The sequence below is a fragment of the Heloderma suspectum genome, chromosome 11 (genome assembly GCF_057233095.1).
Source record: "Heloderma suspectum isolate Gila_16-S chromosome 11, 16-S_ref, whole genome shotgun sequence".
In the NCBI taxonomy this organism is placed as follows: domain Eukaryota; kingdom Metazoa; phylum Chordata; class Lepidosauria; order Squamata; family Helodermatidae; genus Heloderma; species Heloderma suspectum.
In genome coordinates this window covers 42,955,742-42,976,006 of record NC_139468.1, presented here as the reverse complement: position 1 = coordinate 42,976,006, position 20,265 = coordinate 42,955,742, and the positions used below count along the sequence as shown (strand labels likewise).

Sequence of the window (20,265 nt, the reverse complement as noted above, 5' to 3'; positions counted from 1 at the left end):
GAAGCAAGCATGCAGGTGGCACATGGGTCCTGTGCTGTGGGTGGAAAGATTGCCTCTCCCATGGCTACAGCCCCACCAGGAATAACAATGGGGCAGAGATTGGAGATTTGGACTCAATGGTCATATAGGCCCCTTCCAACCCTACTATTCTATGATTCTATAAGATGTCTGGGGTCCCAACCTCTTACAAACTGAGACATGGACTCCTTGTTTTTCAAAACCTAAGTATTTTCATGCATGAGCGGTAGCAGCTGGTGACTTAAGGCCGTGTGGGACATCCCCAATGTCCCCCACTCCCTCCAGGTACCCAGAAGGAGCAAAGGAACATAGGACGTGGCCTTAAAGCAAGTCAGAACACAGGTCCATCTACATCTGGCAGAGGATCTCTAAGCTTGCAGGCAGGAGTTCTTTCTGAGCTCCACCAGGAGATGCCATGGACTGAACCTGCATGCCAGCAAATGCTCCGCCACTGAGCTATAGCCCCATCCCTCGATAGGTCTTAGCACCCCCCCCCCCACGCTTCTCTCTTACCGACACACAGACATGTTGTTGATACAGCTGACTGCCCGATACAAGGACGCGTTGGAGCAATTTAGGGGTTAATTACTGCAGAAGACTTAGCCTTCCAGAGCACTGCAGGCCTACGGGACCTGAGCACTGCACCTGCAAATAGCTGTTATGAGCAGTCTCCCCACCAGCCCCAGCCCCCAGCCCGGCTAAGGAGCAGTGGGAGATAGAGGGCCTGGAATGTTGTAATTAAGTAACCACAGAGCGCAGCCACGGGGGGCCCGAGGTCAGCAAATGTCAGGCTGAAACTGCAGCAGGCCAAGACACACACACACACACACACACACACACACACGGGGCCTGGATCGCCAAACAGCCCACAACAGGCCTCTTTGTCTGGCCCCTCTTTGTTACGTTAGTGCGCCAGCAGCGCCCTCACCCAACTCCCTATTTTTAAATTGTCTCAAGGATCTGGGCTGTTGCTGGAAATAATGCATCATAATGCTTGCTGTGTAGGACGAATAACATTAATCCCCTATAACAGAACCCTTGAAAACAACAGACCAAATTGCCCCATATCGGAGGCTGAGATTGCCCTCTTGTTCCCTCAGCCCCTGAGCTCTCCCAGCCATTAAAGAAAAAAGAAATCTAAATTGCAGAGCCTAACCTTTTACAGCCCTGAATTTAAATGTTTAAAAACCAAACGCTGCAAGTTATTCATCTGTTTCCGTGCTCTGTTGGTATTGCGATGCCTACGCACAACAGCTGGCGCACAGTTAGGAGGATTCCCAGGGAGCCCGCTTGCGCTGGGCAAACACAATGCTGGTTTGTCTGTGGAACAACAGCCCCATTGTGTCTGGAGCAGCAGCCAATGCAAGGGCTGCTCTGGCAATCACATGCATGAAGCCCCTTGGGGCTGGGAAAGAATCCTGGAAGCGGATCTCCCGCCACTCGCAGCCAGCTGCAAGTCAAAGCGCTGAAATACAGAGAGCCCGTCCAGAGCACCAGCCGTCGGCCTCCGGAAGCCCTCAGGGCAGTGGACAGTCCCACCCGTGCTCACCCCATGGGACAGGGTGCAGGGCCTTGCCTGCTCCCTGGGCCAGACTGGAAGTGAAAGGGCTGTGGGGAGTGGCTGGGGGAAGGGGAGAAAAACAGCTGCCAAACAAAGATCCGAACTCAGACTGATTGATCAGATTATCTAGTGTTCCAACAGTGCACTACATTTTCAGCCTGCTCTTCTTAGGGATGTGCATAATGCCTCTAATTTTGCACATATTAAGCTTTCCTGGCCCCCTACTGTGCGTATTTAAATATGCACATTTTTTTCTGTAAAAAAAAAAAGGCAGCAAAACGGCGGGCACTCGCAAAATGGGCTGCGGTGAGTATGGGAGGGCACGAGCGGCGCAAGTGAGGGCAGGGGCTTGGCAGGGGCGGTCCGGGGTTTGCGGTCGGGGGGGGGGGCGCTGGACTCCTGGACCCAGTTGGGCATCCCTAGCTCTTCTGCAGAGCTCAGGGTGGTATGCACAGTCCCCTGCACCTGTCATCTCCACAACAACCCTGGAAGGTAGGTTACGCTGACAGTCGGTGAGTGGCTCCAGGTCACCTAATTAACTTCATGGTGAGTGGGGGAACTGAACTAGGGTCTTCCCAGTCATAACCTGAGCTTCTAGCCACTACACTGCACTGGTTCTCTGATCTCTTTGTAATACAAAAATCAACAACAAGACCATAATAAATAACAACCATGAAGATAGAACATCTAATCGAACCCACATCAGAAAACAAGGCAAAAAATAATGACATAGCATCTAGCATAAAAAACAATCCATCCAGAGAGGTACCTCTGCAACAAAATAGCCTTGCTATGCCTTCTAAAGGCTAATGGGGAAGACAACTAACATCCCTGGGCCTCCATCCCATAGTTAGACTGCCACCCATGCAGCACTTGTCCGAAAGCTTCAACAGAAGATGTTCCGGTTGGGAGAAGGCAGAAGCAGCAGCACTCCTCCTGAGAAACAGGGCTAAAACTATGCAGGGATTTGCTTACAACCCCCCTGTATTCCTAAATCCATAAAAATCGTCAGGATGCTTGCCCCGGTTCCCAGTTTCATGCAATGGCACCAGTGGAAGCAAAATCTTCCAGACGGTGCCTGCTTGATCCTGGGAAAGAAAGATGGAGGAACTCCCAGGCGGACTGCTTGGGCAACGTCCAGCTACTGCTCCACCAGCACGTTAGGACAGCGCCCCTCCTCTCCGTCTGCAGCGCACTGAGAGGGCAGACGGGGGGCGGGGGAGAGAAGCTGTGGGGAGACAGTGAGGGAATGGTGCTACGTCTGGGCTCGAGGTTTCCTGCGCCCCGAACAGGCAATGGCACTGGGACACTGAGCGATGCTCTTGCCCAAACCTAGCAGCTCAGCCTGTGCACAGGCCTCCCCTGCTCACATCAGCTTCTCGATTCTTATCGAGAGAGGAAGCAGATCCACCACCTGCACATCCCTTTGCAACCACAAATCGGTGCTCACAGCAGGAGTGAACAGGGCAGCCACATTTGGAAGAGATCCAAATGCACGTGGATCTCTGAATTTGGGTGATCCATGTACATTTGAATGTGGATTCAGATAGAAGTTGTCCAAAGCTCTTGCGTTTGTCTTCTTCCTTCCAGGCTCAGAATGTGGGACACCTTTCAGCCACATTCGGATGTCATTTTAAGCCATGGTGGCTTAATAAGCTACTCATAGTAGCTTATTTTTTAAATAGTCCACGATGCCCTGCCACACCACCAGGCTAATAAGCTACTATGCAGAGCTTATTAAGCTACTGCGCATAATCTGAGTCCTCCCCGAACCTCCTGTCCTGCTGCAGTCCTCCTGCCCAAGCAGTGGTTCTCTTTCACCCATTCATTACATCGCAGCAGCGGCTACAAAGAGCGAAATCCTGGTGTGCACCAAAATGGGGGATGGCACAAATAAACCCTTGGAAGTTTGCAGGATCAGGACGCAATTTCACACACAGCCTCTCCTAGTCAGGAGGCACCCAAAACATACACTAAAGCGGAATTGCACATCCCCCCCCCCCCCCCAGACATTGCTGGCAGATTCACTTCTGTTCCCAATCTTGCTAAAGCGCTATAGTGCTTTAGCACTAAAGTAGAATTGTGTATTCCCCCTCCCCCCTAATAGCCATTGCTGACATAGATGCCTTGAAGTGTTGCCAATCTCATTAAAGTGGATTTATTATTTTATCGTATGGCACATTTACATTGCATTTTATTAAAGTGGAATTGCCCATTCTCCCCCCACCTCCAACACAGACATTGCTGGCATAGATGCATCTGTTCCCAATTGCGCATTTCCCCCCACGTAAGCAATGACACTCCTCGCTTAATCACTTTAAGTGTTCCCAATAGTGCTAAAGCTCTATAGCCCAGGAGGAGCACAGTGGCAGCGATCTGAACTGCTCTTGCTGCACAACTCTGTAGGCCACCAAAATAACCCATGGTGACAGCCAGACAACATGGTAACCCATGATGGGTTAAATAACCCCTACTGCAGGCTGTGGGTTATCAAAATGGGCTATTTTGGCCAAATAAGCCATTGTGGGTTAAAAGAATTCCTGACAGATGACACGATAACCCATGATGGGTTACATAAGCCACCATGGCTTATGTAACCCATTGTGGGTGATTGCGTAGTCTCCTAGTCTTTCCTCTGCGCTTCAGGACAGAGAGGGGTGCCTGCCGCACCCCCTCTCAGCTGGCATGATGGATATTTTCAGACTTCTGAAGTTATTTTAGCACAATTGTTTGGACACAATGGTCTATTAACTGCCTGCTAACCTTGACAGCTTTAGATAGGAAGCTTCAGAGGGATGGATCAGCAACAGATGCCTGCTTCCTTCCTGGGCCTGTTGGTCAGCATTAGCTAGGACAATGCCGCAGAGGACACTCCTTGGCTTCCTCACATTAGCAGCAGCTGAAACGCCAACACACAGAACGGCTGCAAAGGCGTCTTCCTGCAGGGACCAAAAGCAGCAGCAGCAGCAGCCTAGGAAGCTGGAAGTGGCTTTCATCATCTACGCTGATGAAAAAAGAGACAAAGTCTCAAGACAGTGAAAAAATACATTTAGTTTTGGGCTATTCCAAGGAATGAAACTAAATATATTGTTTTCAGCATCTTGAGTCTCTTTTTTCATTGGGTTATTTGGATGTTCTCCAGTTTTCCTTGACACCATTTACTCTGAGCCTGTTCGGCGCAGCCTTAAGTCAGGAGCCAGGTCGCACGACAGGGACAGCAACTGCATTGCAGCTGCTCAGCCTTCCCCTGGTGCAATGGGGGGGGGCATCCCCCTGTGGGCAGGGGAGGGCTTCTCTTTTTTGCACTACTGTTGTTTCAAAGCTCAGGCAATGTGAAGAGTTAGCAAGAAAAGTAGTTCAGGCAGATGAAGTGGGGGGGCTGACTCTTTGGGCCGAGTTGAGAACATGGAGAAAACATGTGGCCGCTGTCTGGCACGGATCTGTTACACACGTTTGGAAGGGAGGGTGTTCTGGGAGACCTCTCAGCAGTGTGTTGGGGCTTGGGGGTCGGTGGACCTGCTGAAACAGAGGGAGTAACACTGAAGCTGGAGGGGCTTCCGCCTGTTCTCCAAAATTCTTCCCTGGAAATATAACAGTTGGCTTGGCCTACAGTTTTCTGACAGTTTTGGCACACAGTTATGGAAATAAAACTGAGAAGTTGTTGGCAAGTACTCCAAACGGGAACTGCAGAAAGGCGTGTGTGAGTGGGAAGCAAAAGTCCTGCCCACACGGGGGCCTCTCTGCAGACCCAGCAACACAAGCCCAATTTCGCTTCCTCCAGCCAGATGTTACTTCGGTTTGTCAGAAACTCTCCCCCCCTCACAATGTTCCCAGATTCTCCTCCTTGCAAGTGGTTTGGATTATTCCTTCCCAGAGCCACACTGCAAGTCTTCCAGCTTACTTTCTGCTGCCAGCATAACTACATGGGATATAAAAGTTGAAACAGATAAAATAAATAACCCTGACCCTATGACGGAAAAGCCAACAAGCCCCTCCTGCTGTGCCAGAGACACGGACCGCCATATCCAGTGGGGAGCCCCCCTTCCCCCCTTCTTCCGGGTGACCTGGTGCCAAACCAGCCTTGCCACGCAGAACGCTTCATCCGATTCGTACGCAGGCTTCCTCAGATACAAGCCCCACTAAGTTTAGTGGGATTTCCTCCCAAGTAAGCGTGCACAGAGTTGTACCCTTGGACAGTGTTCTGGATTCCTGCCAGCTCAAGGCAAGGGAAAACATGCCAGTTTTGGAGGCTCTGTGAAGATCTCCCCAGGCGGCGCCCGCTGAAGACATGGCCCCAGCTGCCGGCCCGCTGCCGTGGCCCTGCCCCCCACAGCAGCTAGGGGTGGCTGCTGGCCCTCCTGGGGCCCTGCAGATGCCACCTGCCTCCCCAGCCAGCCAGCCTTGCAGGCTCAGGACAGTCCCCCTCACAACCCCGTCCCGCGGTGCTGCTCCCGGCTCCTGCAGAGAGCTGCTGTGCTGGCTCATTGCCTCGTCGCTGCCCGGAGATCTGCCCCCCGCCCTGCCCCGCCCCACTCCATCTCCCCACCCCCACCAGCACCAGCTTTGGAGCCGGACCTCACCAAGGGCGCCCCGCTGTGCTGCCTTCCCCGTGCTTGTGTCGCCAGGCCAGTGGTTGGGGCAGCTCAGGGGAAACACGCACAGTCCCAGGCAGTCTTGATGGTGGTGCTGCCGGCAGGCGTGCTGGACTGCTCCCACCGGCCTGGCGGCTAGCCAGGATCAGATATACTCCTGGCGGCCGTGCTCTCTGGCAGGAAGCCGGAGTGCTGCTCGGCCGGCAAACTCTCTCCCAGCCCAGTCAACGGAGAGATCGCCGGGGAGCTCCCTTGCTCGGTCAGTGGCGCAGCAATGGTGCGCATGGTGTCTCTTTCTGCTCTTCCAGGGCATTGCTGTCCCCCTACTGCTGTCCCAGACCGAGCACATGCAGAAAAATTCCCTTTCGAAGGTACTATGAGAACCATTCATAATGCCAAGAAGTCACAAAGGGTTGGAGTGGCTGTTCTCAGCCTTTGCAGGACAGCCACTGGGCTGTAGGAGACACCAACTGGGCTCTGGCTGGCTCTGGACAAGTCCCTTTCAGGGCCCAGAAATGGCCCTTCCTGCCTTTAAGCCCTTTGTTGGCATCTAGCTTGCTTGCGAGCTCCTTGGAGTGCAGGGGCAAGTTGAGCTCCCACCCTAAAGTCAGAAGACCTTGTCCAAATTATTCAGTTCTCTACCTACATGCAGGTCCATCCACATGACAACATGCTCAAAGCAGGGGGCTGGTGCACTGCAAGAGAGGCTGGCTGAGCAACAGGTTCAGATGAACCATGTAAGTGAGCCAAGCTGGATGCTGCACAGAAAGGCACTCTGCCAACAGCAGCTGATCGGGCCCAGGGGGAAATCTCCGCCTGCCCGCAATCCCAACTGTGGGCATCGGACAAATCAGGCCACGTATGACTGGAGAGCAAGAGCAGATCCCATCTACTGTGTCCTCACAGGGAACGTTCTTGGCCATGCCACGCTCGATGGCCACACTCGATGACATTGTTGTGAATCTGGAGTGGTGATACTGCGGAGGAGTGCTGGGGGGAGGTCAGGTTTCAGCAAAAGGGACGTTCTCTTGGGATAAAGGACATCCCAGAAAGAAGAAAAGAAAGGAGAGGGAAGCAGGGTGACATCTGTGTGGAAGGGCCAGCCGGGAGCTAAAATGAGAGTGGCCACATTTCAAGCCACTTTCCACGCAGCCTCCAAAAACATCCAGCTTGCCACCTCCACAGCTCAGGTTTCTGGGCTCTGAGGAGCTGTAAACTGCAACGGCATGGAGCCTCCCAGGCAGATCTGAATGGTCAAGCACACAGACGGTCTCTGCTGTGGGGAAGGGAGAGGGGAACATCTCCCCAAGGAAGGGTATCTATGCAGAAAGGTAAGATAAAAACACAGTAGTGAGAAGTGGCTTGGGAGGATCCTGTCATTTGCAGGTTTAGTCAGGCTCATTGTAATTTCTCCCTCTGAGCTGCTGGACACATGTGTATCCACGCTTGGGTATTCCCCAGGGATTTGGGCAAGCATGTGTCCGCAGACTCTAAGTAAGAGCCATTTGCCAACACAGGAGAGAGCACGCGCGCATTTCTCTAGATGGCACCGCCTCCTCAACAGCGCTGGAAAGAAAGAAGTGCATCAGCATGCTTTAGGGAGCTGAACAAGTAACCTATGCTACCCACCAAACCCCTTACTTTGGGGGTGCTTTTAAAGTGCAATCGCCTTGCCACATTCGCAGCAAAACTGTGCGATGCCTTCCCGATGGAGGGCTGCAAGCGCTACCAGTCAGAAGTGTTTCCATCTTTTCTTTCTTAACGGTTTTCGTGTGGTAAGAAAAAAGACGGCAGAAGCAGAGGGAAAACCCAGGGGGGTTATGAGTGAAAGACGTCATCATCTGGACCCCTGTAAAATTCTGTGAATGAGGCAGGATGATGGCACAAGAAACGCATCATCACGAAGCCCCCTTGGTTGTCACTAGGACCCCTCCCTCTGGAAGCACACTGGGCAACACAGCCTGGAGCACATGCAACTGCATGCCCACCCCTCCACAAGGGCAGGTGAATCCACCTTTTCCTAATGGAAATCTGGGAGGGAGGGAAAAAAGCCAGTGCGCGAAGGAGGAACGTGACATATATATTTGTCCCTCGCCTCATGCTTCAATGAACTTGGCTCCAGAGTAAGAATCTTTCCCTGAGCTCTGGGAGACTACATTCCGCAGTTCCCGCAGTTTTCCCACCTCAAGACGCGAGAAACCTTCACACCTCAAAGAGCGTAGAGAAGCCTTCCGCTTTCTGTTTTTCAAATGGTCTCATTTCAAAGAGGCCTTGACCAGCGAGGCAGCAAGAATGACGACGGCACATGGCTATGCAAACAAACACCCCCGCGCACACATGCACGCACACGTACGACACTGCAAAGCGTCCGCGTCTTGGAGGCAGGGCCCCTGCCAGGACCCCTAGGCAGCCAGCAGGGCTGCAGCATTCCCACTGACAAGGGCTTCCATGCCCAGCCCTTCTCATCGGCATCAGCAGTCCCATAAGGCAGCTGCCTGCCTGCTTCAGAGATGCAGGGCAGGAGCGGACCACCCCGCTCCGCTAGCGCCACACGTCCTTCCAGGCAGCGCTGGCCACTCCGACTGAGCAACCCAGCTGGGAACGCTTTCGCCAGCCCCACCGCCCAGATGTGGAGAATGCTGACGCCGGCACTCCACACGTCTAGCAGTGTGTTGCGTGCACTGAGGGGCGGCAAATCTTCAACCACTTCATTTATTATCGTAATTATTACCACCTTAGGGTGGGGTGGAGGGGAGAGGGGGGCTCCGCCTGGATTTGCTGCCCTGCCCCTGCAACACTCGCACACCGCCTGTATTCAGTAGCGCTTCTTCCTACATCACCTGCGTGGTCTCCAGCGGGTCACTCAGTGAGTTCATGACTCAGCCGAGATCTGAATTGGGGACTTTTCCACTCAGGCTCTTAAGAGCCAGGTCCTGACAGGAGATTATCGTAACAGAGTGGGGCCCTCCTGCCTCCAAATCGTCTGGGGTTTCCCAGTGCAAAAGGTTTGCTCTTCTTGATCCTTGGCCAGAATGTTACCATTCCTGCTACTCCTAACACAACAGTGGAGGCTGAGAAAAAGGTATGGCCCACACAAACAGGAAGGCGGGCATCATTACCTGTCCCACAGGTGGCCGTGCATTTTGTCCAGGGCCCATATTGCCAGAAGAACTCAGTGATCTCATTTTCATTATCAGATTCCCTTTGAATGGTGTACTGATAGCGGATTCCTGGGTTCTTCTCCTGGAATAAGAGCTGAGAGGAAAGAAGAAAATATTATTACAAAATTCAGCCAGGCTATATGAAAAGATTTTAACCAAATGTGCGTTGAACCCTGGCAAAATGCAACCTTCTGCCAAAACAAGTGCTGCCAAAAGGAAAGGTCCTTGCATCTCCTGCGGCGAAGGGGCACCAACCGCAAATGTCTCGCAGTCTGGAAAGTGAATGGCTGTCCGGCTTCACAGGCTCACAAGGATGTCATAGAAGGTGAAGATCGCCTCCTACCTGCTCACTGGACCTACCGAAGGGAAGTCAAAAATCCATTTTGGGGGGTGGCAGGAGGATGGGCTGAAACTAAGCTTCAGGAAAGAGAGTCTGGTGGAACATCAACATTCGCAGAGGCTTTGGAGAAGAGGCCAAGCATTCCGCTGGGTGGTGGGTCCTGCTGGCACATGGAATCCTCCCAGTACAACAAGGAGATTGGACCGGAAGGGGGGGGGTACTGGTCTTCTCCATGCGGCAATGGGAGTTGCAAGGCACCAACTTAACTACGGTACAGTGCAAAGATTAATTGACCACTCAAACCTGCCTGCGGTTGAGGAGCTGATTTATATTAAGAATGCTTTGCACGTGTGGAAACTAGGGAATACTGGAAAAGTTCTGCTACTGAACACGTGTCTACGCACTGCAGTCTAGACCAGTTTCATAGCTGCTTGGCTCACATGACTCCTGGGAACAGCAAGGAGTGCCACAAGCATTTCTCAGCATCTTCACAGCCCTCAGGGCCATCTACATGGCACCACTTTCAACCTGCACTCTGTCATAACTGCGCAGCATTGCAGCTGTGAATTAGCTTTTGCTGCGGTACACGTGCGATTTACTGCGGACCTCTGCAAGGGGAAAATCCGCCGTGCCCTGACACATAGTCGTTGAAATGAAGTAAACTGTGGCAGTTGTGCTGCCTTTCTTTTACCATTACATTTAAATGCACAGTTGCGCAGGCATGTGGGGGTGGGGGTGCAACACTGTGGGTTTTAGTTTTTTTTTAATTTTAGGGGTACTTTTGTGTCTGTCCGGTCCTCATTTGGCAGTTCTCCAGCCCAAGACTCTTGCGATGGCTCACCAAGGCGTGTGTCCTTGAAAGGTACGTGCCTACCCATCATTCCAAAATGGTGGCTAGGGCGAAGCTGATCCTGGACCTTCTGCCCCCCCCAAGACTCCCAGCCCTTGGCCACTGACTCCAAAGCAGTCACTGTGAAGATACAAAGCTGTGAAGGTGTGTGAAAGCGTGGTTGAAGAAATGAGCATGCTTCCCCATGCCTCTGTAATTGCGCAGCCACGGAGGAAGGGGGAGGAGTGAAGGGGCATCACAGAGTGACACAAGCACTAGGCATGCCTACCACACGCCCACCACAAAATGCAAAGTTGGTTCGGGGAAGGGACAAACAGCTCGAAACCACAGCAAACCTGCAGCAAACCAAAAACAGAGCACCCAAAATGCGTTTTTGGAAATCCCCATTTTCTGGGTGTAAACCATGGTTAGGCTGTGAAGTGGTGATTGCCTCATATATCTTGAACTTCAAATTGCAGCAGACCTGGAGTAAATGGCTCGCATAGACGGGGCCCTTGACTGTATGGGGGTAAGAGCAAGGGCAGTTAAAACAGCCTCAGACTGAATTTCAAACAGATTTCAATGTGTAGTTGACAGGCGATGCTCTAATGCGGACTGGCTCCAGATCAGCTCAAATATCAGTCAGCTGGATTACAGCTCTTGCAAAGTCTTGTAAATGTAACACTCTTAAAGCTTTCACTATTGCTACAGTTTTATTGTTCATGGAATGAAGGAGAGCATTGCTCCAAAGTCCTCTTGATGAATATCCCAAACTTTTTTTACAGAGGTTTTTCAATTAAGTTACACATCCGAGAGAGCTCGCCAAGAGATTATCTGGTGTAAATCGTTCCAAGCCATGAACGCAGAAAAATGATACTCTTTTAAAAGTAGGAGAAAGCAACTGGACACTCTCTCTAATGTTTCTTTCTAACTAAACAAAGGTGTTAACACTCATCTACTCATTTGCTAGTCAAAGCCTCTCCTTTTGCAATGAAGCAGAGAATGCAGCAGAAGCAGCAGAAAGATGGACATTCAAAGCCCCATTTCTAACCCAGAAGAGAGCATGTGAAGTTGCCAGTTGATGAGCAGCTGGTTTGGGACATGAATTAGTTGCGTGTCTGGGGGCAATTGAATGCCTCAAAGCATTCTCTCTTTGATGTAGGGATGAGCCAATCAGCAAAATTTTCACAATTTCCACCTCAAGCTCATTCTGACTCATGTCCGTATTGGACTGCAAGCTTTTGGAGTGGGGTTTATGCACACTTCCCCAAATGTAAAGATCAATTGTGTGCATTTTTGAAACGTACACATTTCCCCCCATTAACTGAAGTGTGTTTGTGTGCATTTTTCAAATGTACACATTTTGTCATGTTCATTTCTCAAATGTGCACATTTTTCAAGCACACTTTCCGTCATGTGAATTGCACTGCAAGCTCAGAAATGAATGCACAGCAGACAGCAGATGGTGCTTTGGTCCATGTTTCATTCTGGGAGTTGCAAATTGGATTAATTCTGGTCAAAACCAAACTGAAACTAATTTCTCATCCATACCTACTTCGATGCTCCAGCAGCTAGCAGCAGCTCTCTCTCCAACTCCATATGATGGAAAGGGTGGAGTACCACAGGAGTCTCCCAGATGTGTAAGAAGTTCTATAGCCTGGCACCCACGTACCACTATTATGTCGCTGTTTGGCCAGTTTCTTATATGGGTAGCACAGAGAGTGAACAGAAGTCAGAATGGACAATCCTGCTGTTTTCCTGAGGGGGAGAAGGGGTGAGCTCTGATTTTTCTGGGAAATTGTGTGTGTGTGACCATGTGTGTGAGCTACTGAGTACTCTCATTTGCTTCTGAGCTCTTTGCAGCTAGTTCAAGCCTTCCCATTGATACTTTGATGTTAAAATGATGGGGAAACAGGGAATCCAGTTTTCTGGCAGAGCTGGAAATGAAAACCCTGCTGATATTGTGGCAAAGATAGACCAAGCAGGCCTGTCCTGAAAGCCCTCCTAGCTCACACTGAATGTGTCTCGATGAGGAAGGGTTTCGGGGCGGTGAGCAGGAGCAACAGTGTGGGAAGAGGGGAGCTTGCCTGCCTGGTGGGTCTCTGGTAGCAAGTCCTTTTGTCCTAGAACTCACAAGCAACTGGAAGACAGTGAGGAGGCATTCCCAGCCATTCAGCAAGGAAGAACGGGGGTCAGAAAAGGGAAAAGAATTCCTGTGCTGGATGGGAAAAGGCAGGAAAATGTAAACACCTCCCTGTGAGAATAAATAAACCCTAAAATTCATCAGCTCCCAAGGGCTCTCCTAGAAAACCTTCTGTCTTCAAAAGAGCAACCCAGCTGGCCTAAGGACTTAGAATGGCCTTTTCTGAAAAAGAGGGCTGATGAACCATCCATCCATACATTTATTTATTTTATTTTAAGAACTTTGCAAAATGGAAACCCGCATTAGTGACAGGAGAGGCTCGAATGTGGTCTCCTCATTGTCAGCAGCCTCTGGAAATGCAAGGTGGCGGGAGTGGCTGGGTCTCCCACTTCACCACTTGCATCCCCAGCCCTCTGCCCTAGAGCAAGCCAAGCAGGTGAGGCTCTAGGCCGCAGTCCTAGACGGAATACAGTCAGCTGACCTCACAGGCCAGTAGGGACACAGCGGGCCTTATCATTCCCTCCTATCCAAGTCAGCTCCTCAGTCATAGAAGCTTGTCGCAGTGGGTGGCCACACGTATCCCAGCACCTCCCTTCCTCGCCTGGAATCTGACTGCCAGCCACGTCAGCTGCCTCTGGCCCTGCAGATCCCTGCTTGCTTACAGACACCCCCCGCCCCCAGTCACAGCCTGCCTCAGAGCCTGGCCAAGGCCTGGAAGTAAATTAGGTTTCCATGGATCGAGTTGCACCACTCTGAAGAAGGCCAACAGTTTGTTTGTTTATTTGATTTGTACCCCACCTTTCTACCAAGAAAAATGGCGCTCAAGGCAGCTTACAATCACAATTTCCAGTACCATAGTTTCAGGTACAATAATGCATTGAGAAACCTGTTTGTTTTTCAGAAACTTGAAATGGGTAAGATACAGCCAACCTTATGAGAGGTACAGGCATTAGCCTTTTCTGTCCTGTTATGGTGTGTGGACAATAGGTACCTCAAATACCTGAAAAACACATTTAGCCAGACACCAGAGTGAACAGAGAAAGTTAACATCTGCAAGGGTGGCTCTACCCGGCCTTCTTCAAGTCTCTGCAGGACTAACATCTGTATGTAGCCCAAGTTAACATCCTAGTGAAGCCATCACGGTTGCTGGGCATGGATCAAGCCGTGACGTCCTCTTGACTTCACTTGCACCTTCCCTGGAGACAACCCTGACAATGCTCAAATGGAAGAGGGAGACATGATGGGATGTTCCAAGGCAGCCTGTCTGCAAAAGTGAAGGAAGCTTGCCCAGCTGTGGAAAGCCAGCAGCTTAGGGTCAGGCTGTCTCTGAAAACATCCTGCGTTTCCTGGGGCAGAAATCCCAGCGGAGGTGCCTGCATGCCGGAAGTCCTCTTGCTGCCTGGTTCTGCAAGACTAGCTGGCAACGGGGAGTGCTCCTCCTTCCCCTTCAAAATCCCTTTGCAGAGACAAACCCAAGAAAGGCCCCCCCCCCCCCCCCCCCGGAAACAAGCGTGCTTCTCTTGAGGCAGTGCTTTGAGGAATGCTGCAAAGGAGGCCGGTTTCAGCTGGCAGGACTAGGCCACTGAAGCCAGAGAAGGCACTCCACAGCAGCAGGAACCTTTTGGCTGTCAAACACAGCTGTCCCTGGCAGCTTCCCTCCAAATCCCCACCCTGGAGACGGGGACAGGCATGTGGGGTTTTGCTGAGCCAAAAGCCGCAGCAGCAGGTGCAAGAGGCAACGGGGTGTCCGCAGAAGCTGGCCATCCAGCAGCTCCGGTGGAGAGGGCGACTCCAGGAAGAGGCCAAAGCAAGAGGCAGGGAAGCAGAACTGCCAGCCAAGCACCTCGCTGGTGTTTGGGGTGAAGCCAAGCTGTCCAGGGCTGCCGCAACGTGTGCCACAGTGCTCGGAAGATTCCACGGCCTGGAATCAGGGGGGTCTGAAAACTGGCTCATGGCCTGCTGGTTGAGTCGTCAGTCCTGCTTAGCAGCTGCAGCTGGAGAGAGAAGTTGAAAGAAGCGCGGCTCTCCTTGTAGGGAGAGCCAGTGGTGAGGGGACCTGCACTTGCTGGAGTGCCGCCTGCCTTGCGCTCTTAAAAGGCACAAAGCTTCAGTTGGGGAAAATGGTTGCAACCCTAGATCCTGGTCACGTCCACGGAAAACCTCAGGAAGGAAAACCACGAACAGGCTGGCGGTGCAGCCTGGCCTCCAGCCCGGCTCCAAATTCAAACTCTGACATTTCAAATGGCTTCTTTGGGGTGTCCAATCCCCCCAGCCACCCTAATGCCTTTGGCCCAAAGTGCTCAACACTGCAGCACCGGGACCTGAATTTTCAGCTGGATACAGACTCCCTTCTAACATCCTCACATCTAATCGTGGAATGTATATTTTTAAGGTATTTGCTACCATCCTGCCATAGCCTATGCAGTACCACCAACCATTTACATAACAGGTGATTTGAAAATAAACAAACAAGCCAAATTAAGGCCTCAGGCATGAAGGCATATGGTGCAGCCCTTGTATCAGATCAGTAGCTGGATGGGAGGTGCCTCGAGCCCCCGCCCCTAGCATGCCGACTTGAGTTCCAGGATGGAAGAAAGGCAAGATACAAATGCCAAAAATAATAAATCCCTTTACGGAGCTTGACCTTCCTACTACTGCATGCGGCAGGCCACTCTTATTCCTGTTTAACAGCTGGGGAACTAAAACAGACACACAGTTTGCCCATGGAGGAGGCAGAACCCGAACCCAAAACTCGAGCACTCTGGCTGACTGGCTCTGTCAGCCTGTCAAGCAAAGCATGGCCAACCCTCCTTCAAGTACCTGAATCCACACTGGCTCCTCTGTGGGCCCTGGAGAGGTGAGGTTCTCCCAGTTCCCTGTCCTCTCATAGGTGAAGGTTGTCCCAGCCACTTTGTAATCGCCATTCCACTGGATGGTCCAGCCGCCATTCAGGAAGTATTTCTCTGGATCTTCACTTCTCAAGGCCAGGAAATTCTCTGCTTCGGCCACCTCCTCAATCTGGATCTCTCGCGCTCCAGCTGGGATCAGCCCAACATCAACATAACCTATTTAGGGGATTGAACTGCTTGTTAGCTGCAAATAACAGGACAAAGTTATCCTTTCCATAATGTGGAATAAAGCCCTCTATTTCTGAACATGGCCAGAGTGAGGCCCTCTTGAATGTCTGTCCTTTCCCAGGATGCCTCTATCCACTACAAAGGAAAAAGCTGCTGGGACAGCGTGGCATGACGTGACTTTTGTGGAGGGAAAAAGGCCGGGATGTGATTTTGTACAGAGCATGTGAACAGACCAACACATTTGCCAAAGGGAAACACATAAATTTGCATTTCACGTTAAGTGAACAAATGATTAACTATAAACAAGGATAGAGCAACTTCCATGAGGTCTGCTCTTCTGCTGACGACCTTCAGTTTCAAAGCCGCCACCACCATTCCTCCCCACGGTCCACATTTTCCTGCATCTAGACTCTGTAAATGTGTGATAGTAGCAAATACCTTTATTACTGCCATGGCACATCTAACTCCCCCAATGCTACAATATTTAGCATTTCTCAAAGCCAGGGAGTGACTTAGGAGGGAGATGAGTGGGCTGGGTTTAACAAAGGCCCCCAACTCAAAAATAGATCTGACAAACAACCTCACCCAGGCCCTCTCTCTCCTCAAAGGTCTTCTTGACTGTTTGGCAGGTCGACCCATCCCCATGGCACACACCGCACCGGTCCTCGACAGCATAGGAGTCGATTTCATAGTCACAGCCGACATTCTGAAAAATAGGGAAGGGTGCCCCCAGAGCTCTGATTATTCCAGACGGCCCTTCCTTCACATCGATCAATAGCCTTGCTCCCTTGGATGAACCCATAATTCAAAGGCCATCCACGAATGAGTTTCAGAGGACCAGTCTTTCAGGTAAGTTCAAAGACTGCATTCCACTTTTTCCCCAGTGTCAGGCTAGATTCCTTGCTTGCTAATTATTTTCCAGCAAATGTTATGTGTTCTTTTCCAAATTCACCTCTCTCATTCAAAGCAAATTCAGCTCAAAACTGCATGTCATCTCTCATCACATTCTTGCTTATCTTTGCCATATACCGACACATCAACTCCAGGCAAAAGACGATGCCAGGGGACCCGGATTGGACACAATCTGAGCAATCTTCTTTGGGAAGGGCAGAAGACAGGCCAAGCAAGTGCTGAACGGAAGAGGGCCTTCCACATTAAGTGACTAAACTGCAATCCCACCCACACTTACCTGGAAGTAAGTGCCCCTGAACTCAACAGGACTTATTTTTGTGTAGACATGCATAGAATTGCACTGTAAAACTGCAATCTTATGCACACTTGCCAGGGGATACGTCTCCTTGAACTCAATGGCCAGTGTTGCTTAGTGGTTAGAGCAGGAGTGCAAGTTGTGGCTTTCCAGATGCTTTGGTCTACAACACCCATCAGCCCTAGTCAGCACAGCCAAACATGGGAGCTGTAGTCCAAAACATCCAGAGGGCTACACATTGCCCTTGGGTTAGAGTGTTAGACTGGGACTCAGGAGGAGCGGGTTCTAGTCCCCACTTGGCCATGAAACTCACTGGGTGGCTTTGGGCCAGTCACTGACACTCAGCTTAACCTACCTCACAGGGTTATTGTGAGGAAAAATGGAGAGGAGAGGATCACATAAGCCGCCTTGGGCTCCTTGGAGGAAAAGGTGGGATATAAATGTAATAAATAAATAGGTCTGACTCCTGAGTAGACATACTTGGATGTGTTCTGTGAAGTTGTTAATGACCTAGATGAGGGTGCACAGCCTGTTTGGTCCTGAGGGCTGCATTGTGTTATACCTGGCTTGTGAGAGCCACACATCAACAAGGAAAGAGAGGTCTGTATCAGGAATCCTGGGGGAGGGGGCAGAGCGAAGGCTAGCAAAAGGCAGGTCCATTAAAAAATATTGCCCCCCCCCCCCCCCCGGCAGTCTGAAGTTACCACCTCAGTTTGCATAACGGGGCTGGCGTGTGTGTGCTGTACACCAGAACGAGATGGCCGAGTGGAATTGACCACATCAGACGGGGCAGAGATCCCATCTCTGGATGCTCCCCTGCAACGAGAGCAGCCTGCACAAGGAGAACCGATGTGGCAGGCTGGACCGCAACTGCCATCTCCCACGTGCCAGGTCTGTTGGTGCAGGGAGGGCGGTTTTGTTTTTCTGGGCTCAAAAGCAGTATTCTACGCCAGCCGTTGGGAGCAGCACTGCCTGTTCTGCCACCTCTCGCTGCCTGCCTCAGAGACAGCGCTGGCCCCAATCGGCACCCTCGCGTCCAGTGACCATCCGCACACGCGACTGCGCATCACGGGCCCAACTCCTCACAGCTCGTCTAGCGCTTCCTATAATTTCCATGACATCAGCTTTCCGCACAAGCCCATGTGGTTTTCCCAGCCCTTCTGAGCAGCATTTAGACACCCCCCCTCCTGTCACCAGGAAGACGGCCTCTGCCTACCTTGCAGATTCCGTTGATGCACACGTCCCGCCTGGAGTTCCCTTCGTAACATGGGGTCCCATCAACAACAGCATCACGGAGCTTTTCGGCAAAGTACTCATTCTCTGGGCGACAGTGCAGCTCGCATGGGCTACCTGCAGAGGCCAGAGAGAGCAACCAAGAAGTTTGCCGGCTCACTGGCATCTGGCTGCCTTCATGTTTCCCCTGCCCAAGCCCTCTATCACAGGCTGAGGTGCTGGGATGCTGCAATGCACAGCAAAAGGTGCTCACAGGGCAAGACCTGCAGGCGACTCCTACAATCAACCTCCACCAGCCCACCCCCACCAGGTTCGTAAGACAGTCTGATCCACATCCTGAAAAATGCCTTCCTGGCCGGACTATGGTGCTCAGTCAGACCCCAAGTGCAAGTGGGGTCCCCGGCAAAGGAAATCTGAAAGCATGCAGTACTGAACACCTCTGATGAAAGCAAGTCACAGACACCTCCCTAGCTGGAGTGCCTTCCACTCACCCACCACCCCATATCAACCTACACAATCCAGAGCACAACATGCTCTGGACAAGGAGCTGGCCATGGTCTAGAACCAAGGGTTCTAGATGACTCAAGCAATCCAAGCTTCATGTGACAAAGGGACACTTGACCAGCAGCATGGATGAAATACATAACTGCAAGAATAATATTATAAATGCAATAAATCTCTGTTGTTTTTCTGAGTCAAGGCCAAGAGACTTACTATTATTAGGGATCGGGGTCCATTTATAAAACTTCCCTTTGTAAGGCCTGGCATCAAAGTGGCTGCACTGTATGTACCGGAAAGATGGCTTGTCTGTGGGGCATGGCTGTGTGCTGCAAACCCGGAAGCGTTTCCGTTCCCCCAGACAAAATTTCCCGCCATACTTCGGCCTGAGGTTGGGAAGGAAAAACAAACCCACAGGCACATTAAGCATGGAATAAAACCTTCTGCTTGGAGAGAGAGAATGGTCCGAAGACATGCTGTACAGTTCTGCTGAAGCTAAGCAGATGCAAGACCACTTGGAAACCAGAGTTGAGCTGCTAGCAAAGAGCAGGATACAAGGAGGAGAAAATGGAGTTGGCACCTAGTAGGCCTGGCTGCGGTGTGGAGTGGGTATGAGGGAGGGAGATGTGGCCCAGTAGCCCTCAGCTGCTAACGTAGGGGTGGACAACTTGTGGCCCACCAGATGTTTTGGCCTACAACTCCCAGCATTCCTCACCATTGGCTATGTTCGCTATGGCTGATGGGAGTTGTAGGCCAAAACATCTGGAAGGCCACAAGTTGCCCAGCCCATGTAACTCCTCATCTCTCATCTAAGAGAATATGCTGATCTTGTGAATTCTCCAGGGCAGGGGTGGGTAATTTGTAGTCCACCAACATCGGGAGGGCCACAACTCCCATCAGCCCTAGCCAGAACAGCCAATGGTGAGGCACGATGGGTGTTGCAGCCCAACCACATCTGGAGAGCCACAAAATGCCCCCTCCTGCTCGAGGGCCTATATGTCCATGCCGCTCCAAGCAAACAAGCATATCAAGATAAAATCTCAATATAAACAAAACCAGCTGAACAAGAATCTGGGCAGTGATAAATTAAGAAGTCAGCAGCGCAATTAGTGCTGATAAGCTTGCTGATGGAGGAAGATGTCCATTACAAAATCCCATCTGAATAAGGACTTGAGCTGCTGCTTGGGGTGTGTGCTCCATTGATCCCAGAGCTCTTTCTCTAGGTGGACAGCGTAGTAACGCTGCATTTCTTGGCTGAGAGACCTTTGCCTTTGTGTGTGTTGGGGAGGGTGGGAAGAGGATGAGGAGGACATCCACCCCAATTTAAACAGGAAACATGGTTCGGCCGGCTTGTTGGGTAAAACACTGTTATCCTTCCAGACAAGCACGCTGCTCGTCTTTCAACAGGTTTTGCTAACAAGTAAGCCCAAACAATTCTGGCCCTTGAACAACAATGAGCTTCACACCAATTAAAAAATAAATAAATAAATAGCAGTTCGATTTACCAGAGGCCCCCTTTCTCCCATGCCTCCTCCATTCTCTGACGGAAAACAAAAGCTGCTTTCAGGAACAGCCATTCCAGAGAGCGGGTGTGAATGGGGTGGGA

General features: G+C 51.3%; 1 protein-coding gene across 9 annotated transcripts in view; it reads right to left on the bottom strand.

Moving 5' to 3' along the window:
• ADAMTS7 (ADAM metallopeptidase with thrombospondin type 1 motif 7) overlaps positions 1 to 20,265 on the bottom strand; it is a 93,468-nt gene that overhangs the window by 35,320 nt on the left and 37,883 nt on the right. For 6 of the 9 annotated variants that reach the window (XM_084817636.1, XM_084817634.1, XM_084817632.1 and 3 more), the window contains 5 exons: positions 18,876 to 19,045; positions 18,145 to 18,278; positions 16,307 to 16,427; positions 15,465 to 15,709; positions 9,291 to 9,426 (listed from right to left, as the gene is read on the bottom strand). In XM_084817636.1, coding sequence (XP_084673762.1) covers positions 9,291 to 9,426; positions 15,465 to 15,709; positions 16,307 to 16,427; positions 18,145 to 18,278; positions 18,876 to 19,045 — 806 coding nt within the window. The remainder of the gene's footprint in view (positions 1 to 9,290; positions 9,427 to 15,464; positions 15,710 to 16,306; positions 16,428 to 18,144; positions 18,279 to 18,875; positions 19,046 to 20,265) is intronic. The other 3 variants (XM_084817638.1, XM_084817637.1, XM_084817635.1) reach the window with 2 other exon arrangements.